Here is a 20,991-nt window from a genome sequence, read left to right on the forward strand (position 1 = left end):
ATCGGCTGCACCTGGGGGCTCCACAAACAGCCATTTGCACTCCCTCCTCTCTCTGAAGAAGCCCAAGCTCCTCGGGAAGCTACAGGCAGCCCTGGCCACATGGAACCTCTCAGGTGGGTACACGGCTGGTGGGCAGTTTTGTCCCAAGAGCTTAGGAGCAAGCTGGTGCTAGGTGGTTAGGGAGGACTTCCTAGAAGAGGTGCCTCTGGGTTTGGCCTTGCCACATCCCTAGTTAACTGATTCTCCAGTGGATCCGCAGGGCCCCGGGGTCAATGCAGCTACACAGGGAAAGCCCTGGGTCACTTCCAGGTCTGTGAACTTGGTGTGTATCTGTCCAGGGGTGGAGTGTCCTTTGGGTGGAGCAGGATGTCAGAATGTAACATTCCCAGCAAGGACCTGGGAATTGGCAGACTCTGGGCTTGCCTGTGAGGTTTTGGGAGGGCCTGACATAGCCCCAAGGGACCATTTACAGGAAAGGAGGTGGGAAGTCAGGCTGTGAAGGGCCAGACCCTGGAGAGCTGTGACACAGAAAGCCTGGTGGTGGCTGGGAGGGTCCCTTCAGTCATGAGGGTGCAAGGAAGGCTCTCCAAATCCAGGACCTGAAGGGGACAGGAAGAGGAGGCTGCAGAAGATGGGGGGCTCACCCCAGCCCAGGGTTGGCATTTGAGATAGCGGGGACTGTGGAGCGGGGGGGAGGTGGGGAGGGTGGGGTGGAGTCAGAGCTCAAGTTCTGGAGAGCGCGCCTAACACGGTCTGGAAACAGCACTAGGCCCAGGACTGCGGCAGGCTGAGCCCACATGGTGGGTGCCCCTTGTCCAGCCCCTTCTCCCCAGCACACCTATGTGGGTAGCCCCACAGGCTGCACTGCTCCAGCAGGGAGCGCTGGATGAGCCCATGTGGGGAGGGCAGGCAGCCCAATTATAAGAGACTGACAGGCCAAAGGAAATAATCCCTAATGGTAGATTTCAGGCACCAGGCATGACAAGAGCAGGAGTAAACCTAATTGTGTTGGGCCAAACTTCATGACAGCAGGTGCAGGAAAGGGCTTGCAGGTGTGTGGTCACGCACAGGTGGCTAGGCCCACGTCCCGCCCTTACTCTCCGCTCCCCCTTGATTCTGCCGCCAGGGGCAAGATGGAGCCCACGCGGCAAACCCCCAGAGAGGACCAGAGACCAGCTGGAAACCAACATTTTATTGAGCTCTCCTCACCCCTCAGAATCTCTTCCAGCAGATTCTCTCTTTGTCCCAGCCATCACAGACACGGGGGTGTGGCCAGCACTCCCCCCCCCCCCACAACACCCCCCCCTTCCCGGGACAGGCCATCGCATGGTGGGTTGGGGCCAGGAGAGCAGGCCCACGGGCAGTTAACCAGTAACGACCCCAGAGGTATAATGAATTCATTTCTCTTACAAAAAGGGAAAGCAAAAAACTAGTATGAAACCTCAGTAGTGTCCCAGCACTCAGAGTTTAAATATAAAAAAGGGATCATCAGAAAACAGTTAAAAAGACAACAAAACCAACAAGGCCACCTCCAGGGTGGAGGTCGGGGGGCCAGCCCCGCCCCCGCCCCCGCAGCGGCTGGGTCACTGGAGCTGGGGCCCCCAGCCTAGCAGCAGCACCAGCAGCAGCAGCAGGGACAGCACCAGCCCGCGCCCTGGGTTGGGGGGCACCTGTGGGACGAAGGGGGGGACAGGTGAGGCCCTCCAGCCGGGCGCGCTCCGTCTGCAGAGCCTCCTATGCCTGTGGACACAGGGGAGAGCCTGCGCGGCCAAGAGCGGGGGTGCTGAAGAACGCGGCAGGGAAGGTGGGGGACACGGGAGCATCTGCACACGGGACCGGTCTGGGACAAAAACCAGAAAGACGGGCACAGGCGCGGTGGGGAAACAGCTGAGGACACGACCGACAGGAGGAGAAGCTGCCAGTCGGCTGGGGACAGGTGGGAGGATGAGCCAGCGTGAGGGACCCTCCCCGGGGCCGATGGAGGGAGGAAGGAGGAGCGGTCAGGAGAAGAGGCACCTGCTGGGCAGAGGAGGGCGGAGCGGGCACGTCCACCAGAGGAAGGCACTCCTGGCGGACGGAAGAGCATGAGCACAGGCGTGCAAGCAGGCAAACACATGCAAGACTTCAAGCTTGGAGTCCATAAACCAGGGGTCTCAAAGCCAAAGACCAGTAGAAGCGGGGAAGCAGGCAAGGCAAGACAACAGGGAGTGGTGGGGTCTGCGGCATCCACAGGCTATGCCCTATGGGGGGGCTGCTCCGTAGCTGCAGTTACCATGTGCAGGGGGGTAAGGCAAGGTCACGACATCTCAAGGTTTATTTACCCTGTTCCGGAAGGTCAGGAAGCTCCAGATGCGTATGCTCTCCCTGAGGTTACTGAGACCATCCATGAAACTTCTAAGAACACCTCTCAGGCCTGTCTGGTTGTAGGTAAAAGCCAAGCTGTAAGACAGAGGGGAGGGGCAGCAGGGCCATTACTGCAGGAACAGGGGCAGGGGTGGCCTTTACTTTAGGGGACCCCCGTGGGGAGAAGGGGGCCGTGTCCCCTCCTACCCAGTGCCACTCCAGCCCCCTTCTCTGGTGGCTCTGCCAATGAGGGTCTCTCTCCATGGGCCATTTCTGGTCCCCAATTCATCTGATTTCCTGTTTCCTTCCACCGCCCACAGGCCCACGGAGGCAGGTCGTCCCTCCAGAGGATCTTTGGTCTGAGAGAGGCCTGGGCACCCCAACAGAAGGCTGTCGCTCTGGGGACCAAGAGACCACAATCACTGTGGTCTCTAGGGTAAAGGTTTTACATCCCCCACCTTGAGAAATTCTGGGAGCATCTGAGAACCCACAGAAATGCCGGCAAACCATGAAAGTACAGCGTGCTCAGGACAGAGGCCTCCAAGCAGGACACACAGCTCCGCTGAGCTCACCATTTCCTGTCAGCATTTTAAGTCAAGACCCTCTTGGGAAAGTTCGCTCTTGGCTTGATGAAGCAGCAGAGAAAGGCACTTGGGTTCTGCTTTGTTGCCCAGGTGCAGGGGCTGGGGACTCCTAGCGGGGGGATGCACAGCTGCCTGGGAGGCGAGCTATCTCCTCCCAGGGCCTGGGGGGCTGCCCACCTGTACATGGCCATCCCGGGCAGCTCGCCAATGCGGGGGAGCATCCATCTCACTTCCATCTCGTCCCCGATGAAGGCCAGCCGCATGGCCACATCGTCGGGGTTGGTGCTGTGGGGAGGGCACGGGCAATTAGGGGTGTGGCTGTGTGGTGACCCCCACATACCCAGGCCAACCTGGCCAATCGGGCCCCAGGTTTCTGGGAGGCAAGTGGTGACACAGAGCGAGGTGGGAACCTTCGCACACCCCTCCTCTGGCTCCCACTTTGGTTCAGGAAAGACCAGCGAGGTCCCATCCCCGGGTGGGTTCCCTGCAGTGTGGGCCCCTCCTGTGGGAGGGCAGAGACATTTAGGGCTCGTGTGAACAGCAGGCTGGCCTCCCTGTTACAGCCTTCCCCAAGGAAAACTGAAGGCTGGAGGATTCCGGGAGAGGCCACCCACCGGGGGGTTCACCGGGAAAGGTGGGCAGTGGGGTTGGGCAGGTTGGGGCTCCTGAACCCCCCGGATCTGGGACTGGCTTCCCACAGAGTCTAGATTTACCCTCCTCCTTGGGTTAGATTCTAGGACCTGTTCCCTGCTCCCCAATCCTGAACCCACCTGCTGTCATCACCCCTTTCAGAAAGGAGGGGCTGGCCAGCGCCCGCCACTCACTGACCCGAGTCCTGGATGGAAGGAGGTCGAGGCACTCGCTCCTGAGCTCCAGGTCCAACACCCGCCCCTCCCTCCGGGCTGGCTTCAGCCCTGCTCTCAGGGGTTTGCCCACATTCCATCCGGGAATTTCCAGGCAGACAGGCCTCCCAGTGGCCTCCAGCTCAGCCCCAGCCATCTGCCCAGTCTCCCTGGGGTCCATGCTCTCTATTTGAGGGGTGCCGGAAGCCCAGATGGGAGGCTGGGGAGGTCTGGCTGGCCGTCCAGGTGGGGGGTTGAGGTCCCACCTCTATCCCAATACCCCCTGGGACCTCAGGAAAACACTGCCCCAGGCTGACCGTCCCCTATTGTCCTCTCCAAGTGGAGCAGGGACAGGGCAAGAGGCAGATTTTCAGGTCCCTCCAGCTCTAAAATCCCAGCCAGCCCCAATGCCCAGGGCTAATGACCTAATGACTAAGAATCCTGAGGCCTGAAGCAGAAGGGAAGCACCTGGAACCCTGGGGCCGGTCCCGGGAAGATCCCCTTTTCACTGCCCCGGCAGCCCCGGCCAGGCGTTCTGTGCGAAGGGGCTTCCTTGAGCTACTTCTGATTTCCTAAATCAGAACCATCTCATCAAGAGGCCTTGATGAGGTGATCATGGTCAGTGAGGGCCAGGAGACACCCGGTCCTAAAGCCACAGGTTTAAGTCCATCCTGGGAATGTGCTGGACGCCCAGGGCCTCTGTGGGATGACATCAGAGCGAAGCGGTCGCGCCCGGGGCACAAGCCTCCAGGACCACACCTGGGGACTTTCCGCCCTGGAGGCCTGCCTGCGGAGCCCAGAAGGCCTGCTCTTCTAACCGGACCCTGGAGGTCACCGGCCAGAAATGGAGTGGGTGGGGCCCGCGGTGTTCCTGGGACCTACCTGTTAGGGGAGGGCCCCGGATCATAGTACTCCATGAGGTCAGTCATGCCCGGAACCTCCAGCACTTCTGGGCCATGCTCCCGCAGGAAGGTGCTCCAAGAGAGGTTCCTGGAGAGGGGTCCTGGGTGGGACATTTCTTCTCTGGGAGAGAGAGACACAGACTGACTGAGCCCTTGTGCATCAAAGCCAACCGTGGCTCTCCTGCTCCTCACTTTCCCAGCATGCCTTGCAGCTGGTGGTGGGCATGCAACCCGGTTCTGGGCGATGAGGTCTCCGAGGTCCGACACGGGGGGGTTGAAAGGGAGCAGCCTCAGCCAGGGCACCTCCTCTCCCCTGCCTTGCTGCCTTCAACACAGGAGGGAAGGCTGGAGCTGCAGCAGCCACTTTATGACACCAAGGTGCTCAACATAGGGATAACCAACACGCCATGAATACAGAGGAGAGAGGGATGAGCCTGGCTCTCTGATGGCATTCTCGAATGCTTGCCAAATACAAGCCATAGCCACCCCAACTGTGTAAGAAAAATAAAACCCAACTCGTTCAAATCACAATTCACCGAGTTCCCAGTTCCTTGCAGCCAAAAGCCCTCCTATGACAATAGTGGATTCCAACATTGGAAGTGTTTACAACCTCCCGAGATAGCTGGGTAGGATTCCGTGACCCCGTTCACCACAATTTACCCCACACCATACTAAACAGCCTTAGGGCCGGAATAATGGTGAAGAACACGGAACCAACAGACCTGAGCTCAAATCCCAGCTCTGTCACTTTGTAGCTGTGTGATGCTGAGGGACCTCAGCACTTCAACCCACTGTCTGACAAGAATGTCCCGGGTTCTTAAAAATTCTGTAATTCTTGGGGAGGGGGGTGGGAGGATGGGTTAGCCTGGTGATGGGTATTAAAGAGGGCACGTTCTGCATGGAGCACTGGGTGTTATGCGCAAACAATGAATCATGGAACACTACATCTAAAACTAATAATGTAATGTATGGTGATTAATATTAACAATAAAAATTTTTTTAAAAATTCTGTAATTCTTCACATTAGCCTGTTCTGAGTGGATAGAACCCTCTCATTACCTTGGACCCCCAACCTTCAAGGTAGATATTCATTAAGAGAGACACTTGGAAAAGTTCACGATTAAGCCAAGAAGGGACAGAGCTGAGTCTCCCTGCTCCCCTCGGCCAGGGGGGACAGCGTTCGTCCCTGAGGTGGATCAACAGTCGGCAGGACATGCACGGGCACCCACCGGGGACACAGAGTCTAGGCAAGAGTGCGCACACGACTTGCTCTCAGCATTAAAGGGTGGTGACTGGAGACACAAAGCCAGGGCACAGAGTAAGTGTGCATCCTCCAGGTGTCTCGGGACCAGTCTAGACAAGTTATTCTCAACAGTGCATCCAAAACACGGTTGAGGAGATGGACACGCTGAGACGTCCAAGGGCACAGACAGGTATTTGAGGGTCTGGGGCCTTTGAGAAAGGACACCACAGAAGAACAGCATTGTTCTAGAGAGAGTATGTGCCCAGAATTTGTCTCAAGAGGGCTGTTCAGTTTCCTAAGGGAAAGCCAGGAGAGGCTCGGGTCTGTTCCAGATGAAAGCCCAGCTTGAAAGCCAGCTCTAGCAGGGGTGAGGGCTGGAGAGATCCGACATGTAAACAGAGCGACAACAGCCACAAAGGGCCCATGGCCTGACATATGCTGCCCGCACCTGTCAGGACAGCACCTTCCCCTGCGGGGTCCTGGTGGTGGAGGGAGGGTGCTACCACCTGCTGAGGGCACCTGCAGGCCTGAGACCCAGTGACAACCGCCCCCCCCCAAAAAAACCATCCGCCAGCGCGAACCTGAACCCGACAGCGGGGATCACGTGGCATTTCTAAAAACCCTAAAATGCTGCTAGCAACTTAATAGCACCGCGGGCACAGTTCTTAGCGCATAATCCTTCTACATCCATCCAGGGAACGCTAGGCAGCAGTTAAAAGCTATGAGGCGTGGGGGCGCCTGGCTGGCTCAGTCGGTAGAACATGCGGCTCTTGATCGCGGAGTCGTTGAGTTCAACCCCCGTTTTGGGCCTAGAGCTTACATAAAAAAAAGAAAAGCTATGCGGTGAATCTCGATCCCTCTACAATGTAAAGTTCTTCGACAATCCTTTTTTTTTTTTTTTTTTTTTTAAGATTTATTTATTTATTTGAGAGAGCGAGAATGAGAGAGAGTACATGAGAGGGCGGAGGGTCAGAGGGAGAAGCAGGTTCCTCGCTGAGCAGGGAGCCCGATGCGGGACTCGATCCCGGGACTCCAGGATCATGACCTGAGCCGAAGGCAGTTGCTTAACCAACTGAGCCACCCAGGCGCCCTCGACAATCCTTTTGAAAAAAGCTAGATCACAAAACCAGTATGGTTGGAAGCCCCTTCTGTAGTCGGGGGCGGGGGGAGGAGGGAACTTGCAGACCCCAGTCCCAGGGGACCCACCTCCAGCCACACCCTGGCACTGACACCCTATTCAATCAGGAAGGAAGGAAAAGAAAGGAAAGAAAGAAAAGAAAGGAAAGAAAGAAAGAAAAAGAAAGGAAGAAAGAAAGAAAAGAAAAGAAAGGAAAGAAAAGGAAAGGAAAGGGAAGGGAAAGGGGAAGGGAAAGGGAAAGGGAAAGAAAAGAAAGGAAAAGAAAAGAAAAGAAAAGAAAAGAAAAGAAAGAAAGGAAGGAAGGAAGAGAAGGAGAACACTGGGAGGCGGGGGACAGCAGCACCAGCACAAAAGGCGACTAAGCTGACTATTTAGACACAACCTCAGCCAAGTTAGAGGAAGCTGCTCCAAGAATAAAAGACATTCAAGCTGCCAAAGAAAATGTGATCATTTCAATAAGACAGGAGAGATTTCTAGCAGACACGAAGTAAGGCTTTATGTAGAAAACACAGAATCACCTTTTGTTTTGTACTGGTTTTTTTTCAAAGATTTTATCTATTTGACAGAGAGAGCACAAGCAGGAGGGGGGGCAGCGGGAGAGGGAGAAGTAGGCTCCCCGCTGAGCAGGGAGCCCAATGCGGGGCTCAATCCCAGGACCCTGGGATCACGACCTGATCCGAAGGCAGAGGCGAAGGGAGACACTTAACGACTGAGCCACCCAGGTGTCCCGAGAATCACCTTTTAGAACCACCAAGAGTTTCAAGGTTGCCAGATACCAGATCAACATTTAAAAATCAATACCCACAAGGCAACTAGAAAATACAGCAGCAGATAGACACGTATTTACAGACACAGAAGGCTTTTAGTCAGGAACGAAATCTGATTTTAAAAAATGCTTTAAAACTTACGGAGAAAAACGTAAAAACTCCACTGAAAGGCACGAAGGACCCAGATAGATGGACCCAACTTTCATGGAGGAGGTATTTTACCACTGCATAGGTTGTGAGCACTGTGGGTCCGTGTGCCCTTGAGCTCGCACGAGGGTAGCATTTAAAGAATTGTGACTGGAGCCTCCTCCTCCGGCTGCCCCCAGGCCCCAGGGGTCTTGGTGTCTATGCAAACGGCAATTTCCCAGGAAAAGCAGTCCCAGCCCTCCTTTGCATGGGCCCCCAGGCCCCTCTTCCCCTCCACACCACACCCCAGCAAGGGGCTGTTCTCTTCCCAGGGGCTGCTGTGTGCTCCCACGGAAACCCCTGCCTCACCAAACCCGAGGGGCCACAATGGGACTTCCTTGGGCACATGGTCTCTGAGCCTCCCCTTGACCCCCTGTCCCAACATCCCTCGGCCTCCAGCAGACATTCTCAGAATCCCTGGGCACCAAGTGGAAATGGAGCCCCCGAGGCCTGTGTCCGATGAGCTCTGGGGTTGGGTGAGCAAGACAGGTGGGGGGATCCTGGGTTAACCTCCTAACCCAACTACTCACTTGAGCTGCGGTGCGATCTTGGGCAAGGCCTCCAGTTTCCTTATCTGTTAAATGGGGATAATAATCCCAAACTAATGGGGTTCATTTTCCGGGCAAGCACCAGCATCAACTGCCTGTTCTTTTTTTTTTTTTTTTAAAGATTTTTTATTTATTTATTTGAGACAGAGAGAATGAGAGAGAGAGAGAGCACATGAGAGGGCATAGGGTCAGAGGGCGAAGCAGACTCCCTGCCAAGCAGGGAGCCCGATGCGGGACTCGATCCCGGGACTCCAGGATCATGACCTGAGCCGAAGGCAGTCGCTTAACCAACTGAGCCACCCAGGCGCCCTCAACTGCCTGTTCTAACCCTGGCTGGTGGTTGAGCACCCACTCTCAAGAGGGCCTGATCCAAGCCCTGGGTAAGGATGCTCATGAAAGGCTCACCCAACGGGCCTGGGCTGGCCTTGGGGCTCCAGATCTGAGTGGGAGAAATCAGACTGTGGTCAGTGCTGGTCACTTCCGGTCCAGCTCTACCGTAGCTGCGAGGCTGGCCTCCAGTCCCCACTGGACTGTCTCCAGATCTGACCCGGTCATCGCTCCCCTCGGGGCCCATGCCATGCCGCTACCAGGGCCCTCCTGTCCCCCTGGCCACCTCCCCAGCCCCAACCCTGCCAGCCCCCATCTCAGCACCTGCTCCCTGCACACTGGACACCGTGCCTCTGTGAGCACTGCTATTGGTCCCCAAGGAGCTCAGCCCTGGCCCTGCCTTCCTAGCTCGTTGGGGCCAGGCCGGGGGGCTCCGGGGGTCTCCGGGAGCTCAGGCAGCCTCCCTCCATCTCCAACCAACCACACGGTGCGTGGCTCTTTCTTCCTCTGCGGCAGCTTGGAGCGTGCACTCTGTGCCTCCAGCTTCTTCCCTTCTAAATGACGGAATCTGTGTTAATGCCTGGACACCCCATAAGGCAACAGACCAGGAGCTGCCACTGTTACCAGTCTCTGGCTCCCAGCACACAACACAGAGCACGTTCGTCAAATGACCCAACACGGCCCAGTACCGAGGAAGCTGCCAGCCCAGGAGCTCGGACTGCTTTCGAGCATCTGGTTTTTTTTTCCAGCAGATTTGCAAACAAGCAGTTTCAAACCGTTCTTGGGCGAAAGGAAGGCACACCTAGCCATGTGTCCCCCACCCAGGCTGCAGCCTACGCTCTCACCCGCCTACACACTCTGTGGAAAAAGCCGTGGGGGGCGCCCGGGTGGCTCAGGCGGTTAAGCATCTGCCTTTGACTCAGGTCACGATCTCAGGGGCCTGGGATCGAGCCCTGTGTCGGGCTCCCTGCTCAGTGGGGAGTCTGCTTCTCCCTCTCCCTCTGCCCCTCCCCCTGCTCACGCTCCTTCTCCCTCTCAAATAAGTAAATTAAAATCTTAAAAAAAAGGGACGCCTGGGTGGCTCAGTCGGTTAAGCGTCTGCCTTCGGCTCGGGTCATGATCCCAGGGTCCTGGGATCGAGTCCCGCATCGGGCTCCCTGCTCCGCGGGGAGCCTGCTTCTCCCTCTGCCTCTGTCTCTCTCTCTGTCTCTCATGAATAAATAAAATCTTTAAAAAAAAAAAAAAAAAAAAATCTTAAAAAAAAAAAAGCTGTCAGGAACACGCTTTTTTTTTTTTTTTTTAAGATTTTATTTATTTATTGGACAGAGAGAGAGACAGTGAGAACAGGAACACAAGCAGGGGGAGAGGGAGAAGCAGGCTTCCCGCGGAGCAGGGAGCCCGATGCGGGGCTCGATCCCAGGACCCCTGATCACAACCTGAGCCGAAGGCAGACGCCCAACGCCTGAGCCACCCAGGCGCCCCTAGGAACATGCTCTTACCCGCAGAGCTCAGGATGCCCGTATCTCCTGCATGCCTTGCTGCCAAGCAGGAACAGCTGGCAACACCTCTGGGGCCCTGTGAATACCACCTGGTCACTGGAGTCCTGGGTGCCGGGCCAGTGGCTGCTGGGTGGACCCAGCTGAGCTGAGACCTACTTGAGTCCCAAACCCCCTGGGGTTTTCCAGCCACACCTGAGCCCATCACCAGCCCGGCTGCTCCCCAGGATTGGGCGGGGGGGGGGGGGGGCGCAGGCCAGTTTATGGAGCACCCAGTGTGCACAGCATCAGGTGCACTCAAGCAGAAAAGCCCAGACCTCAGCAAGACAGACCCCGGTTCCAGTCCCAGCCCCGCTACTGCTGTGTGCCCAGGACCAGTCACCTGACTGAGCCTCCATCAGAGACGGCTCTCCTGCGTGGACATGGCACAGCCTCCCAGAGCTAAAGAGGATTAAGAGATACAGCTGTTGCCCACTTCTTGCCACGGAGCAGGGACTCCAGGGCTGGCTAAGGAGCCAACAAACCCAGAGGGGGAGATTAGGATCCACCAAAGTCACAGGTTCACCTAACCCTTGAATTCTGGGACGCATCCTGCATATACACCCCGTACATACCTTGTAGCCCTGAAAACCTTTAGGCAGGGGGTCTGCAGGGGCTGCTGTGCTGGGACCTAGAAGTCAAGGGGCTACACACGCAGAACCGGAATGTAACCGTGCAGCCTGCGTGCGTATAAAACAAACCGAAACAGATGAATACTTCCATCCGCATAGACCGTCCCCTCAAGAGGCCAGGAGATTAGTGGAGAGAGGAAGGGACCTCTGGCACAGACGTGGGAAGGGTACTGAATTTTTAACTCTGAGCTTGTGTTCTTTAACTTTTACTACCATGCGTGTGCTGGGATCGAGGATTCAAAAACTAAAGCAAAAATCATTGTTTTGAGGCAACAGCTCGAATTTTCCTGAGATGGAAAGGTCTTTTTCTTTTTTTTAAAGATTTAATTTATTTTAGAGAGACAGTGTGTGAGAACAGGGGGAGGGGCAGGGGGAGAAGAAAAGAATCTCAAGCAGACTCTGTGCTGAGCACGGGCCCAATGCAGGACCCTGAGATCATGACCTGAGCTGAAACCAAGAGTCAGACGCTTAACCGACTGACCACCCGGGCACCCCCGGTCTGTCTTAAAGGTCTATTTCAGGAATCAAGCCCCCGCCCTAGCCTCCCCACCTGGTGGGGAAGTCCCGCCTCTGGCCTCCACCATTAGGAACCTGCAGATGCCCAAAACCACTCCTTCGAGGTGGGCAGGGCTCCCTTCCCTGGTGATGGAGAAGCAACTAGGGAAAAGAAAGACAGGGAGCGAGAGAAAAAGGAGGGAGAGGAGAGAGAAAGGTGTTTCAGGTAAAAAGTTGGAAATTCACCCATGGTATGGTGTGGGAGTTGTTCAGTAATTTGCAAAGTGGTAACTTGGAATGGGCCCCTGGTGCCACAGGCCCTCAGTCCTACCACCCCGCCTTCACTGGGTCCTCCCCCCTGAACCCCAGCGCAGGTGCTGGCCTGACCCACCCTGGACCCAGGGGGTGCAGGCGGAGCCATCCACGGGAGGGGTGGGGTGGGGAACAAGCCCAATCTTGGCTTGGCCTCTGCAGCCTGGGGCGGGCAAGGGCTGTGCTCTCCGGGCCTGCAGCTGTCTGCTCTTGGTGACCCATGTCCTTATTTGCATCGACTTGCGTCCAGCCTCCCCCAGAAGAAGGAGGTGTCAGACCCACTTCACAGACAGGGACCCAGGAGGGTGAACGGAAATTCAGAGCCTCTTGACCATGCGATTGCGCTACCCACCCCCGGGCTCCAAAAATACACCGACCCAGCAGCGCAGACTGACAGAATAAAAAGGAAGGCCACCCCCCCCAAAAAGGGGGGGGGCACCTGGGTGGCTCAGTCCGTTAAGTGTCTCCCTTTGGCTCAGGTCATGGTCCCAGGGTCCTGGGATGAAGCCCCATGTCGGGCTCCCCATTTGGGGGGAGTCTGCTCTCTCTCCCTCTGTGTGCTCTCTCTCTCTCAAATAAAAGAATCAAATCAAATAAAAAAAAAAAAAAGGAAGCCTGCTTTGACAATCACAAAAAAAAGTCTTGCTCTAAGGCCTGAAATGCCAAATAGTTTCCATTGATTTCGACAGTGATGGAACGAACATACTGGGCCTGTATGTAGGGCTCGGCCAGTGCCAGACAATGAGTCATGATTTGGGTCAGGATCATGCCATTTGAGCTCCTGAGCGGAGAGGCCGGCTCGAAAGCGAACGTAAAGCATATTAGGTTTGCATACAGCATGGGGCGCTTTGCAGGTTGGAGCCCTATGGGAGGGAGGAGCACCATCCACTCTCCGCAGAGGAGGTTGAGACCAGCAAAGGGCTGCTCACACACCGAGGGGAGGAGCCCCATGAAACCTGGCCTCCAGCCCCAGGGAGGCGCTCTCTGGGCCTGGCAGCCAGTTCAGGTCAAAGTTTGGCGGGAGCCGCTCAGGACTGATTCAGGCAGGTCCCCAGGGCCCCACGCTGGGCCTGGCTCAGTGCGCTCAGGTTCTTAGTGGAAATGATGCAAAACCAGCGCCCCCCCACCTCCTCCCCGAATCCGCACTTGGCACACTGCAAAAAATGGAAAGAGGTGGGTCTGCAGCAACAGTTTAAGAAGTCATGGTGAGGGGCCCCTGGGTGGCTCAGTCATTAAGCGTCTGCCTTCGGCTCAGGTCATGGTCCCAGGGTCCTGGGATCGAGCCCTGCATCGGGCTCCCTGCTTGGTGGAGAGCCTGCTTCTCCCTCTCCCACTCCCCCTGCTTGTGTTCCCTCTCTCGCTGTGTCCCTCTCTGACAAATAAATAAAATCTTAAAAAAAAAAAAAAAAAGAAGTCATGGTTAGCTGCTGAGGGACACAAAGGAGATGAGGAACCACTGTGATGTCATTTATGCAAATGTCCACGTCTCACTGCTTCTGTTCACTCCCTACAGAGACCCTACACCAAGGGGCACTCGGGCTACTGGGACACCTGCGTCCTAGTCCGGGCTTGGCCGTTTGGCTTTGGACAAGTTCCTTAGCCCCTCTGGACCCCTAATTCCTTGTCTGTAAAACAAGCATTGGGGAGATTTTCTTTTTAGGTCCTTTCCTGCTCAAGTATCTATAAAGATCCCCCAAACTGGAGAAAGTAGAAGAGATTAATAATTCTCTGGATGACTGATTTTGAAATTGGCTTTACACCAGTTTGCTGTGGCCTAAAGGTTTGTGTCCTCCACTCCCCAATTCATAAAGCCCAGGGTGATGGTATCAGGAGGTGGGGCCTAAGAGGCAATCAGATCGCGCAGGCTCTGCTAATGGGATTAGCGCTCTTCTGAGAGAGGCCCAGGAGAGCTCCCTTCCGGTCCCCAGGCCCCCACTCAAGGATACAGGAAGTCAGGGCACCCTGACCTTGGATTTCCAGCATCCAGAGCTGTGAGAAATAAATTTGTGGTTTACAAGCCACCCAGTCAGTGGTGTTTTGTTACAATACACAGTTCAACGGAGTGAACAGAAAACAGGTTGGGGGGGGGGGGGCAAGGCAAGGAAAACCCAGGGGTTCTCAAACTCCTCGTTGCCATCCAAAAAGGGGACCTAAGTGGACCCCTCTACTTTTCCATCACCATTAGAAAGGATAGGGGGCCAAGATACTACCTGGGCCTGCAGTTTTTAAGTTTTAAGAAGCATGTATTTAAAAAGTTCTTGAGGCATCTGGATGGCTTAGTCGGTAGAGCATGTGACTCTTTATCTCGGGGTTGTGAGTTCGAGCCCCAAGTTGGGTATAGAAATTACCTAAAGGGGCACCTGGGTGGCTCAGATCATTGGGCGTCTGCCTTCGGCTCGGGTCATGATCCCAGGGTCCTGGGATCGAGCCCCACATCAGGCTCCTGGCTCGGCGGGGAGCCTGCTTCTCCCTCTCCCTCTGCCTCTCTCCCTGCTCATGCTTTCTCTCTCTGTTATCTGTGTCTCAAATGAATAAAATCTTTTTAAAAATTACTTAAAAAATTCATTAAAAAATAAAAATAAGTTCTTAAGTGTTTAAAGTTAAGTAAAAGATTGTGCCCTGCTGGGCCCAATCTCTGAGGGGCCCAGAGAGACAGATGCAGCCCTCGGGGGTCCTTTATTCCAGAGTTTTGGGTCTCCCCCTCCTTTTTAAAGATTTTATTTATTTATTTGACAGAGAGAGAGCACAAGCAGGGGGAACGGGAAAGGGAGAAGCAGGCTCCCTGCTCATCAGGGAGCCTGATGCAGGGCTCGATCCCAAGACCCCGGGATCATGACCTGAGCCAAAGGCAGATGCTTTGGGGGCTCCCGTTTCCTCCCTGGGACAAAGTCCTCAGCTCCCCACTGGACTCATCCTGGCCCTTTAGAACTCTCAACCTGACTTTATAGGCTCCCTCTGCTTCCCCCAGGCTGGTACAGGGGGCCTGCTTCTCCAGCAGGTACAGGGGGCTGGTACAGGCCTGGCCCAGAACCCACCTCCTCCCCACCCTCCCCAAGACAGAATTAATTGTTCCTCATCTGCGTTGTCCCAGCACCTTCGGTAAACAGACCTGGATTGGGCACTTGGCCCACTCTAGTCTCATTAAATGTTTACCTGTCTGTCCGCCCCAGCTCAGAGCGGCGACCTAGTGAACGGGGACAGTCAGGGGGCAGGAGGGGCACACAATATACTGCAAAACCGAACAAGGGAGCTGGGCTCACAGCGACAGCCAATTCCTGGCTCGGAGTCCCAGGCCTCGTCGCACCCTCACCAGCAGGAAGTGTTGCTGCGAGAAGGCAGAGGCTGCGTGGATGGTACACAGTAAGCGCCCACTAATGGGCAGCTAGGATTATGAGCCTGGAGCTCAGGAGACGCGCATACCATGCTGACCACCTCAGTCAGACCTGGGGTTTTCCTGATGCATCATCCTCCGTACACAGGAAACTCGGCAGCTTCTTCTGAGCTCCAAGCTGTAGACACAAATGCCAACATCTCTGGGAGGAGGGGGGACGACAAGAGCTCTCAATTCTAAATCCCCGTATCCCAGTGATGGTCCTCCAGTAGGTAGCCCGGTGGGCTGCTCTTGGCTCTAGAGCGCACACTTCCTCTCATTCTGGTGACAGGCTGTCTTCTCCCACCTCCAGAAAAACAGGTTTACCACGCAGTGCCCGGCAAGGCCCAGCGGGTGTTTTGTATTGTCACACCCTAATATTGACACTGGGAAAATCAGCTGTCCTCCCTGAGCCTGCCTCAGTGCGCTGACCCCCAGCCCTGGCCTCTCTGAGGCCGGCCTCAGTGCCTACGAGGAACTGGGGCCCGTGGCCTTATTTGCTTACATTCTGTATTTCTCCCAGGGCCTGGCCCCAGCCAACCAGCGCAGGACAAAGAGACGAGGGAGCGGCTACACGTGTCCCCTCTGGACCCGCGGCAGGCTTCCTGGTGGCTGCCAACAACAAAACCCGAGCGTGCCAGGGACTTCCTTGAAACCTCTTGGAATTGTTCTGAGCAGAGAGAAAAAAAACAGCCGGACTCTCGTGGGATCCACTATGCTCGGAGGCAGGGGAAGCAAGAAGCCATTAATTGTCTACAAACTTAATAGGTTCACTAAAAACAGGATGCTTTCCAGGGAGAGGGGAAAATACCTCCGAGGTCAGCTTCAAGACTCAACCAGCGGATGGAGCCATTCCCCAAGCACCTCCTTCCACATATCAGCTGACCAGCAGAGAAAAAATGGGCTAATGCTGCTCTCTGGTTTCTCTGCAGCTCAGTGAATCCAGCTTTCATACCTGCCAGCCACCTATTAAAAACTTCGGGTACTTAACATGCATACAACCCTCCGGCCAGTCTCTTCCCAGTGCACCCAGGCTGTGCCGCGGGCTAGGGATACTCCACTGGGTGTGACTTTTGGTCCTTCTGTTTTCATGGAGCTGCAGGCTAGTGTCATGCTAAGTGAGCACAACCGGGTAATTTCAATCTGTCTTCAGTGGCCTGAAACAGTCCCATAAGGTCCTTGCATAGAGGAACTATAGGAATAGAAGAGAGGAAGGGCCTGCACCTTCTTTTTTATATTTTTTTAGGGCTGCACCTTTAGGTGAGGTAGTCAGGGAAGACTTCTCACAGGGGGCAAGCAAGTGAACGGAGACAAGGGAAAAGGGTGACACCCATGGGGACAGTGCTAACTCTATCACTCCATTTGTTTCAGGCCTCCCTCCATCCCAGAGGGCCTCACAGGATCCTTGGTGCTTGGAAAAACATCCTTGCGGCCAGAATTCCCACCAAATAAATAAACATTATAGATAGATAAATCACCTGGGAACCATCTAAGAAGTCTGATTAAATAGGTCCCCCCACTGCAGGGCATTCTGAGGCGCTGACCGAAAGCCAATCTCCCCAGATGCTTTGGACACTTTACACCAAAAACAAGCACAAATAAACATGTACAACGTTAATGTAAAGCTCAAGGAGCCACAGCTAAAGCAATCAGTGACAGCCCTGTGACCTTGAGGTTAAAAGGGTGGGAAATCCCCAAATCCTGGAGCGGGAAGGGAAGGGTGGAGGAGAGCTGAAGCTGTGGGCAAGAGCTGCACCAACAGCCAGGTGCTAAGGCTGGAATCCCAGCCGGTTTAAGGCCTCAGATAGACCACTTAGGGAACTAAGTATAAAACCACACCAATAAACACCTAAAATGTGCCACTCCTAAGAATTTACCCCAAAGGCATGCCCAAGATAAGCAGAAAAAAGGTTTTAAAGTGTTCATTCTAAGGGAAGCCACTCACAGCCACCAACACTTGGGTGGGTGTTTACACCTGCTGGGGAAACCTCATGGACCCATTCCGCAGAATGGGCTCACTGAGGCTCAGAGGTGGAGTAGCCCGTCTAAGGCAACACAGCTGGAAGGCGGCTGGATGGAGAGTTTTGGCGGAGCTCCCAGAAAACGGGTCTGGGCTTTTAGTTTGACAGCCTTTATGTTGCCTCCTGGACCGTAGTCTCAGTTTCTCCACCTGTGAAATGAGGCCTCAGCCTCTGGAGGCCGGCCAGCACAGAGCTCAACTGCCTGCCCCCCTCCCCATGCGGGAAGGATAACGCTGATAACCCTCCCTTCCTGGGGAGCCCGAGCGAAGCTTCACGGAGAAAACCAGATCAAGGCCCGGGCCACAGTAGGTGCTGGGGGGGGAGCGCGGGGGGGATGTTACATCGGCAGCAGCAACAACAACCTCCTGCCCCCCGGGGTGGCTCATTCCAGCGAAAATTACAGTAACGATTAGCGGTCTACAAAGCGGTTTCGCGCCCAGGAGACCGGGGCTCGGAGCGAAAGCGTGCGGAGCCCGGAGCCCCCCACCCCCACCCCCCCGGGCTTGCTTTGGCCGCGCGCGGGGCTGGCGGCGGGACCCTTCCCGGTCACCGGACGGAACGCGCCCGCGGCCACTGCAGCGCCGAGCGCGCGGGCCGCTCCGGTTTGCAAAGCGAGGCCGGGCGCTCCCGCGGGGCGCACCTGTGCAGGGCGAGGGCAGGTGCGGGGCGGCGGCAGCGCCCCGCTCGGCGCGCAGTTCCTGTTCCGGACTTCCCCTCGCGGCCCGCGACAAAGCCTCTCTCCGGCCCTTCGCAGGTGCGCGGCGACTCGGGGCGCCCCGGGTCCCGGCGGGGGCCAGCGCCCGACGCCATCTTCCCGGCTTCGGTGGACACCCGGCTGCGCGGCCGCGGCCCGTGGCTGGCGGCCCCGCGCTCCCGTCCGGGCCCGCACGGCCCCCCGAGGGCGTGGGAGCCGGGACCCCGGGAGGCCGCGCCGGAGGGCGGGGCGGGGCGACGGGGCATCCGGCCCTCCGGGCGGGGCGCAGGAGGAGCCGCCCCATTGCACAGTCGCGGAGACTGAGGCCCGCGGGGGCCGCGGCTGGAACCATCGCCGGCGGGGACCCGGAGACCCCGCCGGAGAGGGGGCGTATCGGAGCCGGGGTCGCGAAACGTCGCCCGAAAGTGACACACCCAACCGCTTCCCGGGACGGAAAAACCTGGGCACAGGTCCCCACGCTTCCAGCCGCTCGGCACCCAGGGCAGCACCCTGAGCGCCTACCTGCCGGCCTCGGGCTGGGCGCAGGGGCGGAGGGCAGCGGGGGGAGTGAGGGCCGCGCGGCAGGGGCGGCAGGGGCGGCAGGGGCGGCAGGGGCGGCAGGGGCGGCAGGGGCGGCAGGGGCGGCAGGGGCTCGGACTCACCTCGCGTCGTCGTCGGCGGCGGCGGCGGCGGCTGCGGCCGGAGGGCTGGAGCCGGGAGGCGTATTGTGTGCGGCGGCGGCCGGCGCGCGAGCTTATAAACCGCCGGGCCCCGCCCCGGCCCGCCCCCGGGGCCGCGGCTCCCGCCCCGCCGCTCGGAATACCGGACCCGGGTTTTCGGTTGCTCGTGTAATGTGTTAGCTGTCTGCACCCCGCTGTCAGCGTCTGCAGTTTACCCAGCCCCGCGGTGCATCAGCAGGCGCCGCGGAGTACCGGTGAACGGATCCACCCGCCGAATTTGGGTAGACGATCCAGGATCTTTACACCTTCTGTCCCATTCGCCCTCCAAGGAGCCCTGAGGGCTCGGTGCTTTTTTCCATGCCCATTTTACCGATAAGAAAACTGAGCGACGGAGAGGACCAGACGACAGCGGGCATTCCCCCCTCAAATAGTCATGCTCTCTGTGCTGGCCCTTTCGGGACGTAAGTTTTGTTTTGTTTTTCTCAGTTTACCATTATTGTGGTAAAATACACATAACACAGTTTACCATATTAACCTTTTTTTAAGTGTACTGTTCAGTGGTATTAAATACACAATGTGCAACGATCACCACCACCCATCTCTACAATTCCATCTTGTAAAAGACTCTATACCCATGAAAAACTCTCCATTCGGGGCGCCTGGGTGGCTCAGTCGGTTAAGCTCTGCCTTCAGCTGGGGTCCTGATCCCAGGGTCGTGGGATTGAGCCCCACACTGGGCTCCCCGCTCAGCGAGGAGCCTGCTTCTGCCTCTCCCCCTCTCTGCCTGCCGCTCCCCCTGCTTCTGTCAAATAAATACAATCTTTAAAAAAAAAAAAAATCTTTAAAAAACAAAACAAAACAAAACCCTCCCCATTCCTAGGGCTCCTGGCTGGCTCAGTCGGTGGAGCCTGTGTCTCTTGATGTTCCCTTCATGGTTTCCAGCCCCACTTTGGGAGTAGAGATTACTTAAAAAAAACAAAAACAAAAAAACCCTCCCCATTTCCTTCTGCCCTGGCACCCACCTGGAATTAGGTATTTTTTTTTCTTAAGATTTTATTTATTTACTTGACAGAGAGAGCCCAAGTGGGGGGGGGGTGCAGAGGAAGAGAGAGAAGAAGACTCCCCGCTGAGCAGGGGGCCCGTTGTGGGGCTGGATCCCAGGACCCCGGGATCATGATCTGAGCCGAAGGCAGATGCTTAACCATTGAGCCACCCAGACGCCCCAGGAATCAGGTATTTTTGAGCCTTTGTGGCAAATGTGAACACTGAGAGTGATGCTTTGGTAGAAACAGCATCAGCAGCATCCCACTCCTTTACCCCACCTCCTCCTTCGACCTGTACCACCCACCACACCCCCACTCCCCCCGCTTTCCACATGGGAGCTGCCTGCGCTGCCCTGAGCCTCCTGGGCCTAAGGAGAAATGGGGGGCAAAGCCCCTAGGGAGGAAGGAGAATCAGAAAGGTTCTCGGTAGGGTGGGATCCAGCCCTGGGGTGGGTTAGGGAGGGGGAGGATCCATGCTGAGGTGGAGCACAGGAGCGTGGCAGAAGCAGAGGAAGGCAGAGACCTCGCTGGGATTACAAAGTAACCACCGTCGCAGGAACACAACAACAAGGCTTGTTTACCTTAGTCCTGCTGTCTCTGAGGGCGGAGAAACAGCAGGTCCAGGGGAGTTCCCCTCCCCCTAGTTCTGCCATTTGCTACCTGTTGGGGCCCCTGACCCCTTCTTCGCATTTCTGGGGTGACTGGCAGTGATGCCCAGTTTTCCTTCAGTGTTATCGCTGCAACGAGCTGACCCCACCCCCCACCCGCAGGGCTATAGGGAGGATCAGAGGGGATCAGGATCTGTGACCACCAGCAGATAATCCTTAGTAAACACCAGCAGAGTTTAAGCTTCAAGGCCCCTCCCTAGGGGCTCTTCTGGCAACTTCTGATTTTGAAATCCTTTGAGGACCCCCAAATCACACCACCTGTAAGCTCCACAAAGCCTGCCCCATCCCGACCGTCTCTGAGAGCCACGGGCTGCCTTGCAGGCAGGAGTGAGGAGCCCTGTAAGATCGGGACACCTCTCCAAATGCATCCTCTGAGCCTCGTAGAAGGGAAGCAATGACATTGGGTCCCGTGGGCCAAAAAGGCCTGACGTCTCTGCGGGAGAATGCCTCCAGAGGGGTCTCGAGGCTGGAGGCACAGGGCCAGGCACATATTAGGTGTTCAACAAACATTAGTGGGGTGGATGAGGAAGGACAGTTCGGGGACAGATGGGGATAGAAGTCCCCAAGGGAGGGGTGGGTGAAAATATTTTGGTTTGCAAGGTCCTAAGATAATATGCTGATCCAATAGTTGAGAAGGAGGCAAAAACTTTTGAATAAGAAT

At 56.3% G+C, this 20,991-nt stretch overlaps 1 protein-coding gene across 1 annotated transcript; it reads right to left on the reverse strand.

Annotated features, from left to right (window-relative positions):
• Window positions 1-1,583: 1,583 nt before the first annotated feature.
• Window positions 1,584-18,614, reverse strand: BIK (BCL2 interacting killer). Its single transcript, XM_021687737.1, has 6 exons — window positions 18,602-18,614; window positions 4,652-4,792; window positions 3,105-3,212; window positions 2,322-2,439; window positions 2,017-2,067; window positions 1,584-1,670 (listed from the first exon to the last, which is right to left on the reverse strand). Exons 2-6 carry the CDS (start codon window positions 4,783-4,785, stop codon window positions 1,584-1,586), a joined length of 498 nt encoding a protein of 165 aa, XP_021543412.1. The 5' UTR covers window positions 4,786-4,792; window positions 18,602-18,614.
• Between the last annotated feature and the right edge of the window lie 2,377 nt (window positions 18,615-20,991).

This window comes from Neomonachus schauinslandi, chromosome 5 (genome assembly GCF_002201575.2).
Source record: "Neomonachus schauinslandi chromosome 5, ASM220157v2, whole genome shotgun sequence".
NCBI classification, from domain to species: domain Eukaryota; kingdom Metazoa; phylum Chordata; class Mammalia; order Carnivora; family Phocidae; genus Neomonachus; species Neomonachus schauinslandi.